The sequence below is a fragment of the Strigops habroptila genome, chromosome 4, assembly GCF_004027225.2.
Source record: "Strigops habroptila isolate Jane chromosome 4, bStrHab1.2.pri, whole genome shotgun sequence".
Classification (NCBI taxonomy): Eukaryota; Metazoa; Chordata; class Aves; order Psittaciformes; family Psittacidae; genus Strigops; species Strigops habroptila.
The window spans coordinates 28,941,803-28,964,163 of record NC_046358.1 but is presented as its reverse complement, the minus strand read 5'-3'; the positions used below and the strand labels follow the sequence as shown (position 1 = coordinate 28,964,163).

The 22,361-nt window shown below is 37.3% G+C and overlaps 2 protein-coding genes across 7 annotated transcripts in view; one reads left to right on the top strand and one right to left on the bottom strand.

Moving 5' to 3' along the window:
* Positions 1–16,220, top strand: part of DGLUCY (D-glutamate cyclase) — a 46,869-nt gene extending 30,649 nt beyond the window's left edge. For all 6 annotated transcript variants that reach the window (XM_032919893.1, XM_030483216.1, XM_030483215.1 and 3 more), the window contains 7 exons: positions 64–261; positions 2,348–2,608; positions 3,090–3,189; positions 4,877–5,025; positions 9,674–9,793; positions 10,961–11,112; positions 15,784–16,220. In XM_032919893.1, coding sequence (XP_032775784.1) covers positions 64–261; positions 2,348–2,608; positions 3,090–3,189; positions 4,877–5,025; positions 9,674–9,793; positions 10,961–11,112; positions 15,784–15,927 — 1,124 coding nt within the window. In that variant the 3' untranslated portion in view covers positions 15,928–16,220. The remainder of the gene's footprint in view (positions 1–63; positions 262–2,347; positions 2,609–3,089; positions 3,190–4,876; positions 5,026–9,673; positions 9,794–10,960; positions 11,113–15,783) is intronic.
* A 4,082-nt stretch (positions 16,221–20,302) lies between these two features.
* Positions 20,303–21,478, bottom strand: GPR68 (G protein-coupled receptor 68). The gene has a single exon (XM_030483555.1). It carries the CDS (start codon positions 21,377–21,379, stop codon positions 20,303–20,305), a length of 1,077 nt encoding a protein of 358 aa, XP_030339415.1. The 5' UTR covers positions 21,380–21,478.
* Positions 21,479–22,361: the final 883 nt, after the last annotated feature.

Sequence of the window (22,361 nt, the reverse complement as noted above, 5' to 3'; positions counted from 1 at the left end):
TTTTGATATTTCAATGTATTACAATAACCATGTGCTTAATTGAAGTTTTTTCACCCATTTTAGGAGCTCCATTAGCTTTTACTCCTTCTCCTGGCTGCATGTTCATTACTGACCTGAAGAATGACAATGTCACATTCAGATCCTCAAAAGAAGTTCCTCAAGTTCACTGCATTTCTCAAGATCCTCTGCATTATAGTATTGTGTCAGCAGAAGCAGCCCAAAAGATAAAGACTCTAGAGACCCTAGTTGCAGTAGATCCAGGTAAAAACAAAAACTCTTTTCGTTTAGTGGATTTGCTATGAGGTAGGTATGACCTATCCTGCTTTTTTTGATATTTACAAAGTTTAAGAACACAGTAAGAATCTAAAGGCAGTTTTAAGATTTTAAAATTCTTTGTGGAATACAGTGAATTAATATAAGTAAGTCTTACATTTTCTGTTACTATGCTGAATATCAGAGTCTGGCCAAAACCATTCAACTTTATGGGTAATGGAGTATTTGATCTTGATGACTGTGTACTCTCAAAATACACAAAAGCATCAATGTTTACAGCAGATTGGAGACCCCACAGGGAATAAGAACTCTTACTGAATAAAACTGAAATTGGTATGTAAAGTACTGGACACCTCAGCATGCTGGTTATAGCTACACAGGTATTCACTGCAGAGTAAATAGCATGTCTCTTTACATACATTCGTGACTACTATGCTCCTACCAGAAAATTCTAGTAGTTGCATGGGTTTTCAAACACCCCTCTCTGAGTGGTGAAGTTACAGCAAGCTCTACTGACATATTCATCACTGAAGTGTTGCATGATAGACTAAAAGGACCTGATGACCACAGAAGGTTGAGAGGTAGGGCTGCATGTGCACAGAAAGAAGATGAAAGGGAAATAAAGGCAAACTGAATAGCACAGCCATTCCCAAAATACACACTGAATTAGTCCCCTCTGTCTGCTGTAAATTCTGATCTCAGTTTCCCATAAATTTTCTGAAATCCTCTGTAGGCAGTAGTGGAAAACAGCTTACGCCCCGCTCAGCTCTCCCAAGCTCTGGGTTTGGGCTGTGTGCATATGTTTGGGTCTGTTTATTTTTACTCACAAGGCCTCTCCTTTTCCCACTCTCTGGAGTTCAGTTTGGCGCAATGCCATGCTCTGCAGAAATACAGGACCTAACTTAAGAGTTAGCTCATTTCATTGCTAAAGGAGAGTAGATACTTTATCTTAGTTAATATACTCCACTTCTCAAAGACTAATATTTCCTGCTTCTGTTGCTTCAGTTTTGTTCAGAACATTTTTGTGTCCACTATCTGTATATTGCCTGTATGTTATTTAGGAGGAACAGAGGAAGAAATGAAAAAGGAGAAATTGAGGGCAAAAAGAGGAACGTGCAGGGGGCAGAAGTAGAAAGGTCAGAAAGATGAAGACGCGAGGAGGCTAGAAAACAGCAGTGAGGACTTACCTCTCACTATCAACCCATAAATATCAGCACATCAAGCTGGTATTTGTGGTTTTCAGGAGTGCTAGCAAATCAAAAGGACTGTGGTGTGAACTTAAGTTTCCAAGTACCAGGGAAAAGAGAGGGGATAGGAAGTGTTTCAACAATGAAAGACACATACAGACAACACAGCGTTGCCTCTTTAGGCAGTATCTGAGAAGAGATATCTGTTAATATCCACCTGTTTCACAAGGTCAGATAACATGGTTCTCTGCTACATGAAGGGTTACAAGATCTTTTAACAGTCACCTGGACACCACTGTACTAATTGAGCTTATAAAGTCCCTTGGTAACTTTCAATGTCTCTGAAACCTCGCTTGTCTAGTTTCGTGAATAATTTCATTAAGTGGAATTTATTTGGGAATTAGCTCTTCCCTAAGTGGATAGAGTTAAATAGAGACAAAGGACCAGCTTACTCATCTAAAGTCTGTATCAAAACTTCCGTTAGGTCTGGGATGCTCAAATTGCAATCCACCTAGACATGGAATATCGTGACTGTCACTACAGATCAGAGGAAAGCAGATGGCCAAAGGAAAGGAAACAACATGCAGTAAGCTCTCGGAAAAGCTATTTACACCAATACCTAGAAATGCTAGGTATAGTAATTTTCAAAATCCAGTTAACTGAAATTCTTAACCTGGAAGCAGAGACCATTATCTTCATTACTCATATCCTACACCTTCCTAGGTTTCCTGAGGAAATTACCCCAATTCCTGCCTTGACCAGAGGTTTTTCTTTTTTTTTATTAACCCATTTTATGTCATTAAAGTATGCAGGTTCACCTACGCAGAAACTTCAAAAGCCAAACAATATACTGAAGTGTACTGCTCTGTTTTAAAACACTTTTATAGGAGACCGGGGTATAATTCATCTGCACCGCCAGGATGAGCTGCTGAAGGCTTGCCTATCCATCTCCCATGCTCAGTCTGTGCTGATAACAACTGGATTTCCTACCCATTTCGCTTATGAGCCACCGGAAGAGAACGACGGGCCCCCGGGAGCCCTCGCTATTGCAGCTATATTGCAGGCTTTGGAGAAAGAGGTTGCCATAGTAACAGATCAGAGAGCCATGAATCTGAATAAAAAGATTATTGAAGAGGCTGTTCAACTAGGTAAGACACAGGCGTTTTCAGTTTTTAGCTTGCCAAGTTGAGCCAAGGTTTGCTTCAGTTGATCTCACTGTCACTTATATAGCATTTTTTTTTCCCAGAGAACGAACCAGAGTTCATCCTCTAAGCTCTGATCTGCACTGCTGCAATGACATCTTGTTAAACTACCTGGCATCAAGTTAATGCTTACATGTCTGAGTACTGATTCTGGATTAGCTGTTTGTGATGAATTTTGGATGCGTTTTCTTAACTTTGTGGACCTGTTTTCTATCTCAGTGTTCCATTTACTAGCACTAACATCCAAATGATTTTAATTCAAGGTATGGAGGCAGGGATCTTATCAGGAACCGTGTAAAGATGCTGAGTCCTTTCTATTCTCACTATTCTGCTTTTTTTTTCTACGTTACTAGAACACAAGTTAAAAAAGAAAAAAAAAAAAAAAAAAAGGCACATAGTACCTGACTTGTATTTGCTTTTCCTGTAGGAATCCTGAAGAGACCTGTCCCTCTACTGAGTTATCAAAGTAAAAGTGCTGATTCAGCTTTAGAGTTTTTGTGTGAGAATGGAAATCCCGCAAGACCCAGGTATGTGTATTCAGGTTTTGAGAATGGGTCACACCTCTACTGTGTGAAGTTATAATAAAATAATGACCATGATCTAAGAAGGTGTAATGGTTACAAGTAAATCCTTAACACTTGGACAAAAAAAGAGATGATACTTCATATATCAATAGGTCTTTTCCTTGGAAAAACTTCTAAAAGCTTTTCAGCTTTACTTCCCTATGTACACACACACACACACACACACACACACGCAATATTATTTTACTAGTTTTCAAATCAGTGAGAAAGTCAGAAAGGGGAAATATTACCTCCAAATTTGTGAAAGAACTGGGAAGAGAGTTGTGGAGCATGTTCACTTTCGAGAGCTTTGGCTCAAGTCTGACAACTGGAGAATCTGATCTGATTTAGTGTCATGCATTTGTAATAGTCTGAAAGTGATAATCTTGTTGTCTTTAGGCAGACAAAGCCAAAATTATGGATGTATGCAGGCACTTCTCAACATTGATTTGAACTGTTTGCATATACATTGTTGAGTATACAACATTGGGCAAAAATTCAAATTTATACAAAGTGTGTGACTAGGCTTAATGCACTGGAATGTTTGATAAGTAGCTGTACACACATTTCATAACTTAGCAGGCAACTTCCATTCCCTTTAAGTAGGCATATGTTACTCATTTTTATTCATCTTTCCTTATAAAGCATTTTAATGTAGTTGTCTTCAGTTTATTCTCTTTAATAAAAAGGTCTTTCATCCTGGTATTTGCTTCATCACACATTCAATTCCCATTTTTTTCCACAGGTTAGTGTAAGTTATAATTGTATGCTGTAATAGTCTGCATGATATGGTCTTCATTTTTTATATTTTGTTTTTAAATGTTGCTTAAAGCCATGCATAATCTAATTACAGCCAGTTTCTATTTCAATTGATCCCACAGTCCCCAAAAGCTAAAGCATTTCTTTAAAGCAGACAACCAGCGTAAGGTCTCTGAATCACTGCAAATACCCGCACACAAGAACATTTGATAATTCAGCAGAATTGAGAACCTCTTGACAGTAAAATTGGGGGAACAGAATTCTAACATACAGTAGCAGAACTGAGTAATAAAATTCTGTATAAAACCTAGGGCATCTGCAGTACATCTGTCTACTTTCATAACTAGCAAAATAGCCACAGACTTAATGAAAAATCCCACAAATCTGAGGACCCAAACCAAAAAACTCCTTAACTAGAAACAAATGAACATTTGCCAAGAAATGCACTGTAAGCAGGGACTATATTTGCATTAACATTACTTCAGAGGCTATATTTGCACCAACATTACTTCACCACCTTCTTGTTTTCTTTGCAAACGCTTATAGAGACTAATGTCTTACAAGATATGTATTTTAACATGAAACAGCAAGGCCAAATGGCTGACCCAAAGGATTGCTGTTTGGAGGGTTTCAGGAGCTTCTCTGTTTCTTGGTGGTAAATGTGGTTTGAGGGAGTTTCACTAAAGCTATAAAGAAACTAGACTAACATTTGAAAATAAACTTAAGAGAACTACACTCAGAAATAGCAAAACAGTATCTAAGTTTTACCTTGAATCCCAAATGGTCAAAAAAGCAGAACCAAGCAGAGCAGGAGAAATAACCAACAGAAGACTCTTTTATGTGAAAATCAGAGCTTTGACTCTTCTCTGTTTTTCCATTTGTCTCTAACCAGATTTGATCACCTGATTGCAATAGAGCGTGCTGGGATGGCTGCTGATGGCAATTATTACAATGCCAGGAAAGCTAACATTAAACATCTTGTGGATCCCATAGATGAACTATTTTTAGCTGCCCAAACCCTTCCAGGAGTCACAACAACAGGTATGTGTGAGTTTGCATTATATTCTCAGAAGCAAGAGAAGCACAAGCCAGAAACACTTACTGGAAGTGAAGGGGAACAGGAGTCAGGTGCTGAATAACTGCTTTCAGGCTACAGCTGTTTGTTGTGGTTGAATTTAAAGAGACTGTAGCTGGAGAGAAATAGTAAGTTTCTATTGAAAGGATCTCACAGCCACAGAAAAAAAAGGAGTTGATTTCAAAGTTATTTAAAGGACAAAAAACAAGCCCAGATGTGTGCATTATCTACACATCACTGTGTGTACATATACTTCTAAGTGTAGGTTTTGGCACTGATTTTATTCTGTATTTTATGTGTGAAAGCACAGAAAGCAAATTACTATTGAATTGAAACATTATGTATTAAAATATTATAGTTATTTTTATGATTGTTACACCTGTGTTGAAATGGCAGTCTTAGGATAGAATCCTAATTTATATTGCCTTTAGCAGCACGTTCTCTTAAGCAGGGATTGCATATTTGCATCTAGTATAATAGTGCCTTCTTTAAAAAAATGTATGTGTACAGAAATAATCTTTACATTGTCCTTCTTGCCAAAAACACATTAGCATTGACTAATATGTCTAATAAGAATGCTTTTGTCAACATGATGCTCCTCCCTTTTGTCGATAATCCTTTTTTTCCTGAAAACTTATTTGTATCTGGTTTAGAAAAGATATGCTATAGATCAAGGTATATAAATGAAGTTTTGTACAATGTTCTTGTGCAATCAAATTTCCTGCTGCACTGTTGGGAGATACATAATCTGTATAAATACTAGAAACAAAATTAGAAGTGTCACAAAATTAGAACTAAGTACCCATGCTAGCCTGAATTCAGTCACGAAAGTCATGCCTCCTGATCTGGCTTTTTTTTCTTCTTGTAGTGCTGTGGACTCACTCTTAAGCATTACCAAAAGCACAGGAACTTTGACTTCTCAGTTTTGGTGTTTTTCAGACAGGGGGTCCTGCAGAGATAATGCATAGTCTGATTTCACTGTGTTGGAATAAGCTAAAAGCTGTATCACAGAAGAGTTCACTGTTGTTTGTTTTTAGTTTGGGTTGTTTTGTGTTTGGTTGTTGGGTTGTTTTGGTTTGTGTGGGTTTTTTTGTTATCTTAAAACTAGCATTACATTTTATTTAGATTTAATTCAATTTTTTTCCGGTTCCCAGTGAGTAACTTTCAGCATTCCAAAGGCAGCACTCTAGATGGCACTCTATTGGCCATCTCAGCAAAAGAGCTGAAGATTGACTAAATAAGGATAGAAGAAACTCTATTTCATAAAGATGTTTAGCAAAAATCCTCAGAGTTTTATCTGCTGCATTTAATTTCAATTCTTGTTCCTGATTTTAGACTGTTGATACAAGGACTTGATTTCTGCAGCACATATGTAACATCATATCCTAATTCCTTTAATAAAAATACCTAAACTTTTTAAAATATCCCAGAGCAGCTGAAAGTATATTATTGATTTGGCAAAGTTTTGAGTGTTCTGCAGGGTGGGAATTTGAACCTGTTCATCAGAATTTAGTTTGTTTTAAACATTCTCTGAATATTCAAATATACTCAGAAGTTACATTAATTAAAAATGCCATGGGCTTTTGAATAAGAAGAAAAGAAGCAGTTATCCAGATTCAGTGTGTCCCACTGCTGTGAATTTCCTTTAAAGAGATGGCTGCATAGGAAAGGATTTAACAAGTCATAGTCTTCGAAAGATAATGAAGGTATCTGCTCTGATCTCCCATGAAATATGTGTAGATGGATATTCTATGCTGGAGAGCTAATTGAGTATCTATAGAAAAATAACGTAATTGTTTCTTACATTGTCTGTTACCCAGTTAACATTTCTTATTTTGTGTATCACACTAACTTTTTGTGTCTGTTTTTAAATTTGATTACAATTTTTGGGATGGTGGTTGTTTTCTCTCAAGGTATTCCTGCAAAGCCTAGCTTAACAAGACATCAATCATCTGGGCTGTAGCCTTTGTATCTTGTCTCTCATTACTGAAGTTAGTATATTGCTACTAATTATGATATCAGGCTATCTTTGACTTCCTTCATGGTCAGTAGGAATTTGAAGGCATATGTCTAGTTCCAAAATAAAATGCAAATATTGTACAGCATTAGGGCAGAGTAGTCAGATAACTTTGTATACTGGAAGGGGATACTAAAAAGATGAAGTTTTAAGCCTACAAAAGTCTTTATATAGTGTGCTCAGTGGAAAGACGTGCTGTGTTAGTAGGTGGAGAGAGAAATATTAGAAGGTTTGATGCTGATTAATTGCTGCCAAGTTTTGGTTTTAAAACAGTACCTGCTTTAAAAAAACATCTGATCTGAGTCTGACCACAGACAAATCACGAACAATGCCCACAATTGTATGGGTACCGATATCATGAAAAGCCGTGGAGTAAGCAGCAACCTTCAGGAATGTACAAAATAAGACATGAAAAGCTGAGGTTGGGAAGACTCATTTTCCACAAAAGACTGGAATAAAAGATTGAGAGATGTCACCGAAACCACATGCTATTTTGTTCAGCTGTCACACAATTGACATAGCTATATGCTATTTATATAGGAGCTAATGAAAAGCTTTCCAAAGTACTGCATGAAAAAAATGTGGTTACACGTTTCCCTTTCATACAAATGATTTTTAGCACAGAAGACTGACATTTCCTGGATTTTTCATGAATGTAGTTTCAGAAACCAATGTAGTCAGTGAAAACTTGTGTGGAAGATCAACAGAACTATTTTTCCTCTTCCTGGAAAGCACTCAGGCCTTTAGGAGAAGAGGATTCATCTCGTCTATTTTTGGACATCTATATTTGAGATGTCTGCCTTGGGGTGAGATGAACTGAATGTTTGAAGGGCCTGTTTCTCTCTGATGACTTTAAAAGAAGTCTAGATGACTGGCTCATATGTAGAGATGGCTACATTTTGTCAGGTGAACCTCACTCTGGAAACCTGCAGTAGAACATAGTCCTCTGCCAATGTGTAGAAGAATAAGAAGACAGATGGTACAGGAAAATTTTTGGTGTGGTGTTCCTTTCCTCCCAGTGTAATGCTAATGGGATCCATCTACAGCAGTAGATCTACCAACTACGTAACCATCCTGGTGACAGGACTTCCACAAAGACAAGAAAGAGCAAAGCAAGGCTGATGATACAAAAAAAAACCCCTGAGCAACTGATTAGTATTGTTGAGTTAAACCTTTGATAATCTTCAAAGGACAATAGCTCATTTTTAGCCTTTTTAAAGACTATTAAGAGCAAAATTTTGGATTTTGACTATGAGGAAAATCAAAATATGTGGGTTCATTCAAAAACTGTATTGCAGTACAGTAGTAACTACCATACTTGTATACAAGATACATGATTCTGTCATTACCTATTTGAAAAGTACTACCAGCAAACAGGTTTTAGAAATCCCAACACCAAAAGTGAACAGATAAGAAAAAAAATTAGCTGTTCCATGGCAAATCCTTTTATGTAAGTTATGTGTCACCTAGTTATGCTTCCCTTGACTATATAGATTTATGGATTTAAATAAAAAAATGCTGCTGAGAAACAACTTTGAATTTCACTTAAAGAAGGAATTTGCTACAGACTTATGTGAGATATTTATGCGTGTTAAATTCATCATTTTCAGGGCTTGAAGTGTAAATTATAAATACTGTAATTTCTCTCCTGTAACACATGCTATGCATTATAGCCCAGCCACATTTCAAATTGAAATACATTGCAGGGAGGACTTGGAGATCTTCACTGTTCTGTGTCACAGACATTAACCAGGATTTTTCTGTAAATTCTTCAAACTTGAGAAGATGCCACTTATCCTAAGAGGTGAAAGAGAAATGTTAATTTCCATTTAAATAGATGGATGTTTTGGGGTTTTTTTTTATACATAGTATTTTTACTTGACCAACAAAAATCAAGGTCCCACACCCTGAATATAAAAAACTTAAAAAAAACCTCAACAAACAAGCCAAAAGAACCGCCCAGCTATTTTTTCATAAATTACTAGAAAAAATGAAAACAGTAACAGTACACAGGGTTGGGCTCTTTGTACCCTGTGACACAAGGATAATGATTGGTGTAAAAAAACTGCCAGTGCACCAACTTCTACTTCTGCCAAAGTCCTTACGTATATTTTTGCTTATCTTTCTGCAATAATTGCCACTTTTAATCTTTTTTTTTAATTAAAGCTTGTAAGAAGCCAAAGTTTTCCATGCTTGCTTTATTATAGACTAACTTCTCAGGTTTATTTTAAATTGATTTTCTAATTGTCTAATGTCCTTATGATAATGCATTATATAGAACTCTCATTTAAGGCCTTCCAGAAGTAAGGTTTACTATCTTAATTCTGCCTGCAGTTCATGAGCACTTGATAATTTTGATTTCTTTTGCATGTGCCAGCACAGCATACTTCTCGTATAATACTTATAGGTTTGCATGTGAGAGGTGATGCTTTCAGCTATTTCATTCAGTCTTCTGGTTTTAGACACTTTTGTTGAAAAAGGATAAATCAAGTTATGAACTGTCACAGCAACTCTGGGGAAGACACTGGATGCTTTCTACGTGGATTGTTATTTATGCTGGGTTCGTACTCATTTGGTCTTCTTCTCTTTTAATAAAGGTGTTGGAGATGGAGGAAATGAATTAGGAATGGGCAAAGTAAAAGATGCTGTAAAGAAGCACATAAAATATGGAGATGTTATAGCTTGTGATGTTGAAGCTGATTTTGCTGTTGTAGCTGGTAAGTGATTTTTTGGGGGGAGTGGGAGAGTTGCTGATGTTTGAGAATAGAACTGACATCTGTCTTTCCAACTAACTTGTACTGGCCTTTTCTTCGTGTAACCAAGTCATCCCTGGCAAACAAATCTGTCTCTGTGTTATGTCCATTTTCTGAAGTTAAGCAACTACAGCTCCAGTAGGACTAACTGAAATTGAAGATGTTCCCTGAAGAAAATTAATTTAATTGGAAATAGCTGGACAAATCCTGAATATTCTTGAAAAATCACACCTGAAATAAAATAACAAGGGAGACTGCAGGGAATTAAATGTGTATGCACATAGGAATTTTCAGTATAATTGATGAGCTTCTGTGGGTGTGACCTTAAGCCTGTCATACTGCTCTTGTTTATGGTGGCTGCTTTGGCAATTCTGATGATTTTTACTTTGAAAGTAACTGTCACACCCAGGTCCTGCAAAGGGAAGGGAGGTGAAGGCTTGAACATGTTTAAGCATGGAAAACTACATGCACTAAACTGAATTCCACACTTTTTGAAAATTTTGCTATTCTGCATCTCTGGAAAAGGTTATCAGGCAGCAGAGATAACTTCTCACACCAAGTTTCAGATCTAATGATCTCTAGTACAGTGTTGACAAAGAAAGTATTAAAGACAACTGTGTGGACTGATTTGATAATAGCACACAGAAAATTTATGGATATTAACTATGTTAGAATGTCTTCTTGTATATGATACTTACACCAAGGACTTTGGTTTAGGATACTTTATCAAAATCTTCTATCTCTCTGTGGTTAAAAGCAAAAGACACCAGGCTGTAACACATGACCTTACAGTTCATGGGCTTCACATTAAACCAAGTGGAATTGTGTTAGTAGTCCATGCCCATTTGAATTTTTACTTTGTTGGAAAGACAAAACAATAAACTAAGCTAGATGGAAACTTGCAGATATTCAATCTGAACTACTACTGAAAACATTTTAGAATATTATGCAACTGTGTATTTCTGAAACATTCCAAACTCATGACAACATTTAATTCATAACCATGTCCCATTTCACTATCGCTCCATGAGACCCAGTTGTACATGCCTAGTGCCTTATTCAGGTCAGGTATCTCTGCAATAACCATTGGGGTTTTTTACAATTTGGTTTCATGGTGATGTTCTTTTGCAGGGGTCTCTAACTGGGGAGGCTATGCCATTGCCTGTGCTCTGTATATCCTCAACACTTGTGAGGTACATGAGCGCTATCTGAGAAAAGCTGTTGGGTTTCCACAGCTATCGAAGAAGATGGTCTGGCTATCGGCGCTTCCATCGGTTACCAAGGTAATTTCTGGAGGGCTAAGGAGTTGTGACTTGCTTATGACGTGTAGATGGAATTGGCTACCAGTTGCTAAATCCTGCCTAGTCCAGTTCAACAGCTTACTTTCACATGGTGTTTCCGGTGAATTTTAGGAATCCCTGGTGAACAAGCCACCATGCTGTACTTAAAATATTCCTCAAAGGATTTAAGAAAGATTTAACATGAAAATCCTCAAAATTGAATGCATTTTTGTGCTGTAGCTTCAAGTGCAAGACAATGCTACAATTTTATGGACAGTGCAAGAAATCCTTATATTGCAATACAGGGACTAGAATTCCCAGTTCACTTCCTCAGCCTTGTTCACAATTTTATAAATCTCTGTTGTAGCCTCCTTTAGTTGCCTCTCTTCCGAAGTCAAAAGTCACAATTCTAATACAGAAGCCACCTCATACTTCTGATCTTTGCACTTTACTTCTGGATCTTTCCACCTTTTCTAGTTATCATCTTGGAAACTTTCTATAATTAGTTTTAAATGTTTCTAAACTAAAGTTGGAGGAAGACTTGCAGATGAATATTTTTAAATGTGTTTTGACTAACGCAGCTCAGAACAGCATGATATTCTGGGAACGTAACGGTTTCAGACTGAGAAAAAGTAAAATAACTGAGAGGGGTGAGAAATGACTGTGATCTGTGTTCATCCTGCTAAGCATGTGGCTCCATTTTTAACTTGGGAATGTTTAAAATATATATACATACGCACACACTCAACAATCAAATAAGGTTTGTTCCACCATATTTATAATAACTTAAGAACTTCAAACTTCACTTTTATTGGCAGAGTACCTCTGTAAAAGACTTGGTCAAAATCACTAAGTTTGTGACCCCCAAGAACACTAAGCAAAATGTAATCTGTTTAGCATAGATGTTGCCCGTAACAGTGCAGTATTTCTCCTGAGATGACAGTATGTTCTGCGAGAAATTACAACAAAGCATCTTTAAACTATTTAAGAATAGGTCTTACTTTTTTAATTATGGCGATTTTGATTTTTCATCTAAAGGTTACAAAACTGAAACTGATCCCAACATTTAGCATAGCCATATAGCCCCTTATCCTTTGACTTAAAAAAGCATATGGCACCTTTCAGTGCAATCTTTTCCATAAATAGATTAATCACTTTTCAATGTCTTTTTCCAGTTACATCTACTGGTTTTCCCATTTTAAATTAATGTATCCTAAAAACTACTATGATCAAAATTCCTGGTAATAAGATACTGTAATTAAATGTGATATTCTGTACAGTAAATCCTTGCTTTTTGTTTTACTAAGCTGCACATCTGGGAGTATTGATAATGCTACAGGAATAGGCTATAGAAAGTGCAATAGTAAAATCTATTGAGGTAAAATTAATGGAAACCATTTTGTGGTGGAGAGAAAATTACAAAACGTCTGACAAAAGAATATGATATCCTTAATTATAAATCACACAAGAGTAAACAGTGCAGAAGATTGAGCTCATTAGTGTTCACATACTCCATTAGTATAAAAAAAATTCAAACCATTTATGTTTATATGGCTAATTTCTGCCCAATCCAGTTTCTTTTAATGCTCTAATGATTGCCCTAGGAAGATAAAGAGCACCACCACACATGCTCACCTTGGTGTTTGTATTTGTCTGTCTGTAACTGGAAAGAAGACATTTGAAGGAGTGCCTAAGCACCAAACAGCTTTCTTGTAATTTGTTTTATTTTTCTTCCAAAAGTGGTATTCCTTCAGTGAAAACTAGAGATCATACTTACTAAATTAGGACTTCCCCTGAAACGCAAAGGTTATTTCTCTGCAGTGAAATGCTCAAGCAGTGTCAGGATTGCACTGCAACAAAGCCCAGAACTGTGGAGCTCTCCATTCCCATTGGACAGAATGCTGCGGTTGTTCTAACTGTGTGCATTGGTCTTTACGTGTATTTTAATAAAGGATACTGCAAAGCATTAGTTCTTTGTTGAGAACTCAATGAGCAAGAAGCAATTTGATCTAAACAATCTTTACTTACCTTTCAATTGTAGAGTTCAATCATAGTTATGTGGTTTATACAATATTGGTTTGATTTTTCAGATGGTTGTGGTACTTTTATACTAAAGTTACTGTACGGAAATATATTAATTCATACATATCCCAATGTAATTAATGCTAAACATCCTACAGTCAATTCTGCATTTCTTTGCAACTCCCAACCAGGTTAATGTATCAGGCAGCTATTCTTTTACTGAACCTTTATTAATGCTAATAACTAAACTGTATAGTATTTATTTTGAAATTATGATCTATAAGAATATGAATTTCTTTATAAATGAGCAATATATAAAGATGTGACATACATTTTAGTATTTTTTATTAGCTTTGTAATTCATAAGGGAGTTTTTTCCTTGAATAAAGTGCAAATTAGCAATTTTTCTATTTATTTATGTTTCTAGTTACCCATTCCTAACATAGTTACCTGCTAAAGAGAGAATGGTGAGAAAATTGCAGCACTTTACAGCTAAAGTGTACTGTACATTGTGTATGTTCCTCACAAATGGAAACAATAGCATTTGATGATATAATATGGTTTATCAGGCATAGTTATATAGTATTAAGCAGGCAAGCCTTGTTTCCCCACATAAGCATGTAAGCAGGACAGAGAGCTCTAATGTGTAGATATGTAGGCGAAACAATTCAAATTAGAAATGACGTTTTGCATATCCCATTCAGATGTGTCTTCTGTGACACAAGAGATTTAATTTGCCACTTTGCATATAAATACTCAGTGCTAAGAAAAACCTCTCTCATGCAGAAATAGCAGGTGCTTACGTTTGCATTCATATATATGATCATTCATATCATAGGAGAGGAGGTATTATTTATAATTTTATAAATTACAAAGTAGCACTTTTTATGCAACCAGTGTATCCAGATCATTTCCTTAATAACTGTATTGTCGCTGTGTTGTTACATGATGTCAAGACTGACACCATGTAACTGCATATTTTTTTCTTTAGTAGAAGACCAGAGTTTCATTTAACTTTGTTGGAGCTAAGAACTAGGATGCATTACCCGTAAATATAAGACAAATCTTTATAAAGTGCATTCAGAAAGCAGGTTACCAAATTATACTAATTTCTCTGTTCAATGGCCATGCAAGGTGTGCTTTAATCCTTTCAGAAATGTTTACATTTTTTCCATATACTGCATTATGTAAAATTCAGCCATATTGTATCTAAATTCAGATCTAAAGTTGTTGTATTCTTTATGGTTTAGAAGTCTTCCTAGGGGAAAAAAACAACCAACCAACCAAACACAAAACCACATTTAATAAGAGAATATTAGACATTTTAACTTCATAAGTTATTCATTGTTAATTTGTGTCCAGGAGATAAAGGACGTTGCTAGAGGTTGTTGTATAAGAATATTAAACAAGAAGTATTTAAACCTATAAAACTGCTTGTCAAGGTCACTGGTAGGGCTGTTTCAGTAGGAATTTCTGTCAAAGAAGGGTCTTGAACAACTGGAAACAGAACAGTGCACCAAAGACCAGGAAAGGCATTCCTAGCAAAGGAAGGGAGAGAGAGGTACATGACTGTTTTGACATCTTCTGTAAATTACCACAGGATATTGGGACAGGGGGAAGCTAGGATGGGACTAGACTTTTTATTTTTCTTAGAGTGTTATTAACAGAATTAGAGAAATAAATCTTTTCATACTAAATGCTGAGACGGTAGAGTTTTACTGTGTACGTTTCATGTCAAATGAAAAGCAAAGCATTTTATGTTAGAAATACTTCCATTTGAAACCAGGTCTTCTATTTTCACTGTTCATAGAAACAGTAGGGGGTTTTTTTCAGAGCTGATTTTATCCCATCTTTTCATCTCTCAATACTCAGTGGCCCCTGGCTCACAAATGAGCCTGTTCCTGCTGTGTACTTGAACAGCTCAACTTGGAACATGCTTTGTTATCTGCTTACATTACTGTTAAGCAAAAAAATAACTGTTATAAACATGAAATTGAGTTGCAATTCTAAATAAAGTATTCACTATTTCAGACAAGCAAAAGGAAGCACAATTTTAGGGTTTCTTTTTCCCCCCATCCCTTTCCTAAGCAACCAGAACTGATAAAATCAGTAGAAAAAAAGAGGACAGAGAGCAAAACGCATGCAGAGATCACAGAAGTAGCAGGAAAGAAAAGTGTTTGTGCCACTCATTCAGGTACCCTCTCTACCCTTTTTTCCTGATGCATCCTCTTTCCCTTCTCCTCTTTTTCTTTAAAGATGATGTCAGCTGCTAGGCTGAGGAAATGGCAGGTAGTTTTTTGAAATGCTTTGGGTGGAAGTTCCTCCAATTCTGATTTGTGCAATGCAGGAACTTCAAACCAGGCAAAAAAGGGTTCATGTTTCTGAACTGACACTAACATGCCATTTGAGGGAGACTGGACAACAACAGTATCATTCAGTAATTAAATAGCAGTCAAGAATATAAGCCTTTTTACACTCCTCAAGTTCCAGATGCTATACATACTCTTTGGGACAAGTCAAAAAGGGTGCTAGCAAACTGCTGTCAAAACAAATCTGGAGGATGTGGTCAGTCTCCTCTAGAATTAAAAGTTTTGATGAATGTTCTTGTCTGATTCAGGATTTTAATTATATTCTATTTATTTGGCTTTTAAGGAAGAAAAACTTCTGAAAACGCTTGTGCAGCACGGGGTCCGTAGTGGAAAAACTGCCAGTCTAGAGATGGAAGTGGATGGGCTACCCTTCTACAACACCCATTCTCTTATGATTGAAAAGCTCCGGGAAGCAGCACAGCAGTGACTGCCCCTAATGATTCCTGTGTCAAGAGTTGATCCCATGTTGTTGCCTTCTTCCCTAGGGTTTCACAGGGTGTACAAGATCGGGAAAAGATGACTTCTCATCTCCGATGTCTTGGCTGCACACAACCTTTCACTGTTACCCTTACAACATCTCTGTGAATCATCATGATGATTTGGTCTACCTTTCTTTTGTGTAATTTTATAATGGAGAATGGATATTAAATGATAGTATAAAATAAGAGGTGACCTGGTTCCTACAAAGAAAGCTTCTTATTAAAATGAAATATTATTGCATTGCTGTTCCTGTGTTACTAACCTCGCAACTGCAACAGGAAGTAACTCTTGTAGCAGCTTGGATTTAAAAATACCTTGTGGTGGGGAAAACAGCTGCAGTGGAGAGGGAAGGTGCAAACCAAAAAAACCCCTAGTAAATGTTACAGTAATGAAAGTTGTTAAATACAGCTCCCTTGCACACTCCCTGTAGCCCTCTAACATCATCTTCTTATGGTGGTGGGTAGTTTGTGGAAGTGTGAGGAGGCAAGGGGAGCTTTACCTGAGCTAATGACAGTAAGGCCAGCCTTGCAGACCTTCTGTATAAAGGGTAGGCTGTGCCATTTGCCTCCTTCCTGTTAGTAGTTTGCCATTTGTATATTTTGTCCCTTTCTGGGTAATGCAGAAAGGTTGTAGACATTTCAGGGTATCCTATTGTTAAGAATAAATGAATTAAATACATAGTGATTAAAAATTAATGCTTAGAAATTAAAGCATCATTAGAAATTAAAAAAAAAAAGGCATTCAGTACAAAATAGAATTATGTAAATGAACATGTACATGAATTCAAGTTGCAGAAATTCAGCTCCTGACAAGAATGAGTGAAGCAGAACTCAGAGGCCTACTAACGCCGAACCAGTACATGACAACTGGTTGCGAATTGTGCCCAATTCCTGTCATTTAAAGCTGTGATTTTACTTTAACTCCAGATGAGCACCAGGGGTGAAGTTTTGCTACTCATCAGCCCTCGCAGCAGGGAGGACAGGGTGTATTTGACACTGCACCTCTCAGGCACCAATGCTTTAGCAATATAAAATTATTACAATGGTACAAAAGGCAAGCATCAAGCCATTGTGCTTTACCAGAATAAGAATGGCAGTTGAGTTTAGCCACTGACTTTTCCAAAGGACAGTGGACTTCCAGCAGTGAGCAACACCTTGTATCTAATGTTTTTTTCCGGCAGGTGAGTTTTATTTTCCTCCTCTTATTAAGGCAAACATAACTTTTTGAGAATGAGAAAAATCAGTTTGTACCACAAACACCAGCATACTTTGAACATTAATCTTCTAAGTCCTTGAGGATACACGGCCTTTAAAGACTTAGAACAGTTGAACATGTGAGATAAAGAAATCTTAATGCCAGACTTGCTGCTAGATATTCAGATTCACCAAAACTCCCAAAGTTTATTTTATAGATTGGTTGTTTTTTTTAGATTCATATTACTTAAAGCCTTCTTGTAGGATGTTGCAGTAAAACTATCTTTGAAGTTTCACAATTCGAAAACAGTTCTTTCAGATATCTCCAAACTATAACTATTAAGTAAAATATTTCATATGAATACTTGAACTTCTCGCCAAAGGCAGTAACCCCCAGGATGGCATATATCCACTGCTGCACAGAACCCACAAAATGAAATTGGCATCATTTAAAAATGTCTGACTGGGAAAAGTCACAGCCGATTTCCTTCTGTGCACTACAAGCGTACTCACATATTACACTAACAGGTGCAATGTATCTTATTCTTTCCAAACACTAACTTTAGTCAAAAAGTAGTAATTTAGTAAGCTTTTTCTGTTTCTTTCCCCCTAATACAGGTTTTAGCAGTCAGATTTTATTAAGAAATAGAAAATATAAAATGTAATAATTTATTTCACTTTTTCTATAATGCGGGCTTTAAAAATCCTTTCTCATGTGCAGTCCCAAGTGCTGTGTTTAATCAATCGCAATGTGTAGCATATCTCAAGCAACCATAGTAGGACCCTTGATTGATTATGTTCTGGCTGCAATGAAACGAGAGAGTACAGCTCTGCAGCCTAAGGCTAACAGTTACAGTACAGAAAGAATAGAGAAAATATTGCCCTCAGGAAAAGCAAGAAAATAAAACAACAACAACTCTTGTGGGTTAGCAGGTTAAATGTTAAGAACTGAAGCAGAATGTTGGACTATTACACAAGTTTCCATCTGATTTTAAGCTGCTGCAGCTGACCAAAAGCTGACCACATCAAAGTACCAACTCAAATAAGCCTTAATCCCTCAGATGACAACTCCATATGCTATGGCATGCTCTGCATTCCAGCTGTCTAATTTAAACAACATGGGTAACTGTAAAGAAGTAAAGCATAAACAGAACAATAAATATTTCATCCTAGAACAAACCACGTGTGTGTCTCACAGCCTGTGAGGTCATGGGAGTCCAAGTGGTCAGCTCAGAGCTTAACAGCGCAGTGGCATGGCACCAGGGTAGTCGGGAGCCCCAGCCTTGCCACTCCATTGGTACAGGCAGGAGATTAGAGGAAAGATTAGAAGAAAGTAAAGCTAAACAGCACTAATGGTCAGAAGAAAAACATGCATGCATAAGGTCATTAATCCAGCTTGGTGAGGGGTCTAAGTATAAAGAAATGTAAAATAATTACACAAACCAAATGTTAACCTAAGCAAACCTAATCCCCTCCTGGGAGTGGAGACGTGAATCCTTTGTGCAAAAGGAGGTAGGAAAGAGTTTGCAGTCACACAAACAGAAACTGTAAGCCAAAGCCGCGAGACAGCTATTTCAAACACAGTGTAAACAAATATAGGAAGAAAACAATAAAAACATTCTCTATTAAACACATCCCCTAATTACTTCTAATATTGCACTCTCAACACTCTCAAGGTGGTTTCCAGACAACCATTGGAATATATTCCTTTTAGAAACCGATGACCAGCAGGGCTGTTTTACAATGACATACTTGAGACACCAGCAATAGATTGGCTGCCTAGAGAATCTTTTGACATTTAACAAACAAAACCAAACAACCCAAATCTGATCATCCTGCTGGAAATTATCAGCTCTAGGCTGCAGAGACAGAAGTGTTTCAAGAAAGGTTTGAAACCAGAGAAGTGAAAGGACGAGGCAATATTCATGGTGTAACAGTTACAGATACAAGAAGGTATGATGAGCAGATCACAAAGAAGAATCATACAGGATTCATTAGCATAATACAGGAAAAAAAACCCCAAACAAACAAACTAGAGAGGAGATGGTAGTAGAAACACTACTACAGACCACAACACCCACCAAACTGCCATTATCTCTGCTCATTCCTGTATTTTGTTTCTGTCTAAACCAGGAAACACAGATCATTCATACATCATATTTGTGATGTTGTATTTACTGAACAATGACCAAACCCCAAGCTATAGTATCTGTGGAAGCAGAATCCATTTACCAGTTTCCCTAACAAACATATCGTTATTTAATTGCCTGCATGGTCTATGCTGCACAAGACACACAAATTGCAAAGGACACAATCAAACCTTAGCTAGGCGCAGTAGAATTTAGAGGTAACTAAATTTGTCTTTGAACACAGTGACTCAGAAAAGCACATCAGTTCAAAGCACCTCATGTACTAAGGTAACCTCCCAGTCAACAGGCAAAATCAATTATCCCCCTTGGAGCCAAGAGTTCTCATACCTCTGGAAGTCAATAGGAGCCTTATGATGAGGTTCAACAGTCTGAAATTCAGTAGTAAATTAACAGACTGAAGGACTCAGCAGATGCTGAGTTCCTCAGGCATCTTCTTCCAGAACATCTCATATTATTGGATTGGTGAGTTTAGGAGGCTGGTTCTGGCACGGTCTCTGCAGGCCTCAAAACCGGCTGAAGGAGAAGTTATTTCAGAGAGTTATAGAAACACTTTTTTTCTTTTTAAAAGCACATATGGGGACATTTAATTTGTTCTGTCTCCAGCCTTTTCAACGTATGATGACAGCTTATAGAGAATCATTTTCTTTAGATGCTACACGGGCAAACAGAAAGCAGTTAAAGACAAATTCAACAGAACCACACAGCATGAGTACTAGCTTATTCCAGTCAATGCAGTCATCAGGACAACAGTTTCTGACTGGTACCATGAGAACAATAGAAACATGATTGTAACTGAACTGACCCAGTGTGTGCTTTCCTCACTATTGCCAAGGCCCAGGCACCTCCAGAAACAACCTTGCTGTACTGCATTGCTAATAAGTCTCTAGGAGGTAACACTGTAGTACATGGATGAATCAGACAGATACACTCACATGGCCATAGCTGCAGACTTTAGATTAATGTTCTTTTATGATGAATGCTATAGGCCGCCCATGTTAGTTGTGGACGAGTCCTTGATTTCAGCACCATCAGGTGATATTTGTAATAACCCTGGTCGTTGCTCATGCTGTGGCCTGTTGGGAGATTCTGAAGTGTTCAGCGGATAGGATTCCTTTGTCTCAGGCCTCAGACACCCTAAACATGTTAAACAAGAGTCTCGCATCTTGGCAAAGTTCTGGTAAGTGCTTTCACTGGAAAAACAGTACAATACTGGATCAGCAACACAGTTAAAAGTAGTCAACAGGAGGGAAACATGGTAAATATTAAATATTTTCTCTGCAAACGAGCAAGTGTTCTCCAACAAGCTGCGAACCACAAGTAGGATGTGGTATGGTCCAAAGCAAACTAAAAAAATGAAAACAGTGCTTGAAACCAGTCGTTTAATTTGGATTTTCTTTTTCTTTTGAGTGCCAGGACTCTTGTGGACAACTCGTAAAATCCCACAGTAAGAGAAGGCCAGCAGGGAGAAGGGGAAAAGGAAGCCAGCAGAGAAGCGGTAGTAATTGACATTATGCTCCCATTCTTTGATGGGGTAATGCTCGAAGCACACCACATGGCTATCAGCATCCATACTGACCTCCCCGTGTGTAAAGACAAAGCAGCATGTCATGATTTCCTTGGTCCAGATAATGATGCTCACAATCACAGCAGCCTTCATTGTCCGAAACTGCTGAAACCGAAAAGGGTGCACTACTGCGAGATAGCGGTCAATGGAGATGCAGCAGAGGAAGCCCACACTGATATAGATATTCTCATACAAGATGATGCCACAAATCTTGCACAGCAGCTCATCGTAGGTCCAATTGTCATGCTGTAAAACATACTGAAGCCAAAAAGGCAAAGAAAATATGTACAGCAGGTCTGCTATGGTCAAATTGCAAAGGTAGATACCCAGTTCATTTTTAGCCTTGATCTGTAAATATCCATAGTACAGCGACAGGCAGTTAGCTGGCAAGCCTACTATAAATACAAATATGTACACCACAGGGGATAACATCTGGTGGATATCATGATTAATAGTGCACTTCACAGTTGCATTCTCTGTGAAATTCACCATCTTCTACTTCTTCCTGTGTATCACTCATCAGGATCCTGAGTGAATAGATGTAAACTTAATTTTATCCGGTTTCATGAATCACGTATTTCTTCTACAGACCTTTAGGCTGAAGTGATGTCTTGCTGCAGGATGTTAATAACCTGAAGGTAGAACACATGAAAATCTTCAGAAAGGATACGATTGTCAAATATACAGTATGGTTTTCAGTAAGCTGCATTTTCCTAGCCCTACATTTCTTACAGTCTTTGGTAGGAGATAAAGCCTGTCTGGAAGTCATGATTCATATAAGTCCTAGTACTTAACAGAAAAGTACCAGAAAATTTTGTCTCCAAGAAACCCAAAGCAAATGACAAACATTTGTTGCTTTAGCTTTGCAAGCATCTAAAAGGTGAAGAAATATCATCTGTTTTGCAGATGAAGCACAAAAGCAGTAATCTGATTTGTCCATGATGGAAAAAATGTCCCTGGCAAACCAGCAGTCCACTCAGGCTTCCTTAAAAGATGCAGAGTGCACGAAATGGTTGATTTTTAATTTCCATTTCTTAAATTTCCTTTTAGATACCATGGAATACGCAGTTCAACCCATAAGGATGAAAAAAAAAAAAGAATTTTTAGCAGTTTCTCTTACAGTTACGTATAAGCGCAAGCCTGAAAGCAAGCTTCTGTCTCTGCCGAAAGGACACTGTAAAAAATGTGGCACGAATTACCCCCATGGTCTCAGTCCTACAGGATATGCTATTACAGATTCCTATTTGCCATCAACTCTCGTTTACTCCTACTACTTATATAGACGTATCTTTCCTTTTCATCTTCATTGAATATGAATGTAATTGTTTTCACCTGGAGAATCTTCTATAATCCAAGCTCATACCCACACAAACCATTCCCGTACTATACTATTACTATTTAAGACACAAACCCCACTGCTGACAATGGGTTAACACTCAGTTCAGCTTTGAGCCCTAGCTCACGGTGATTAAAG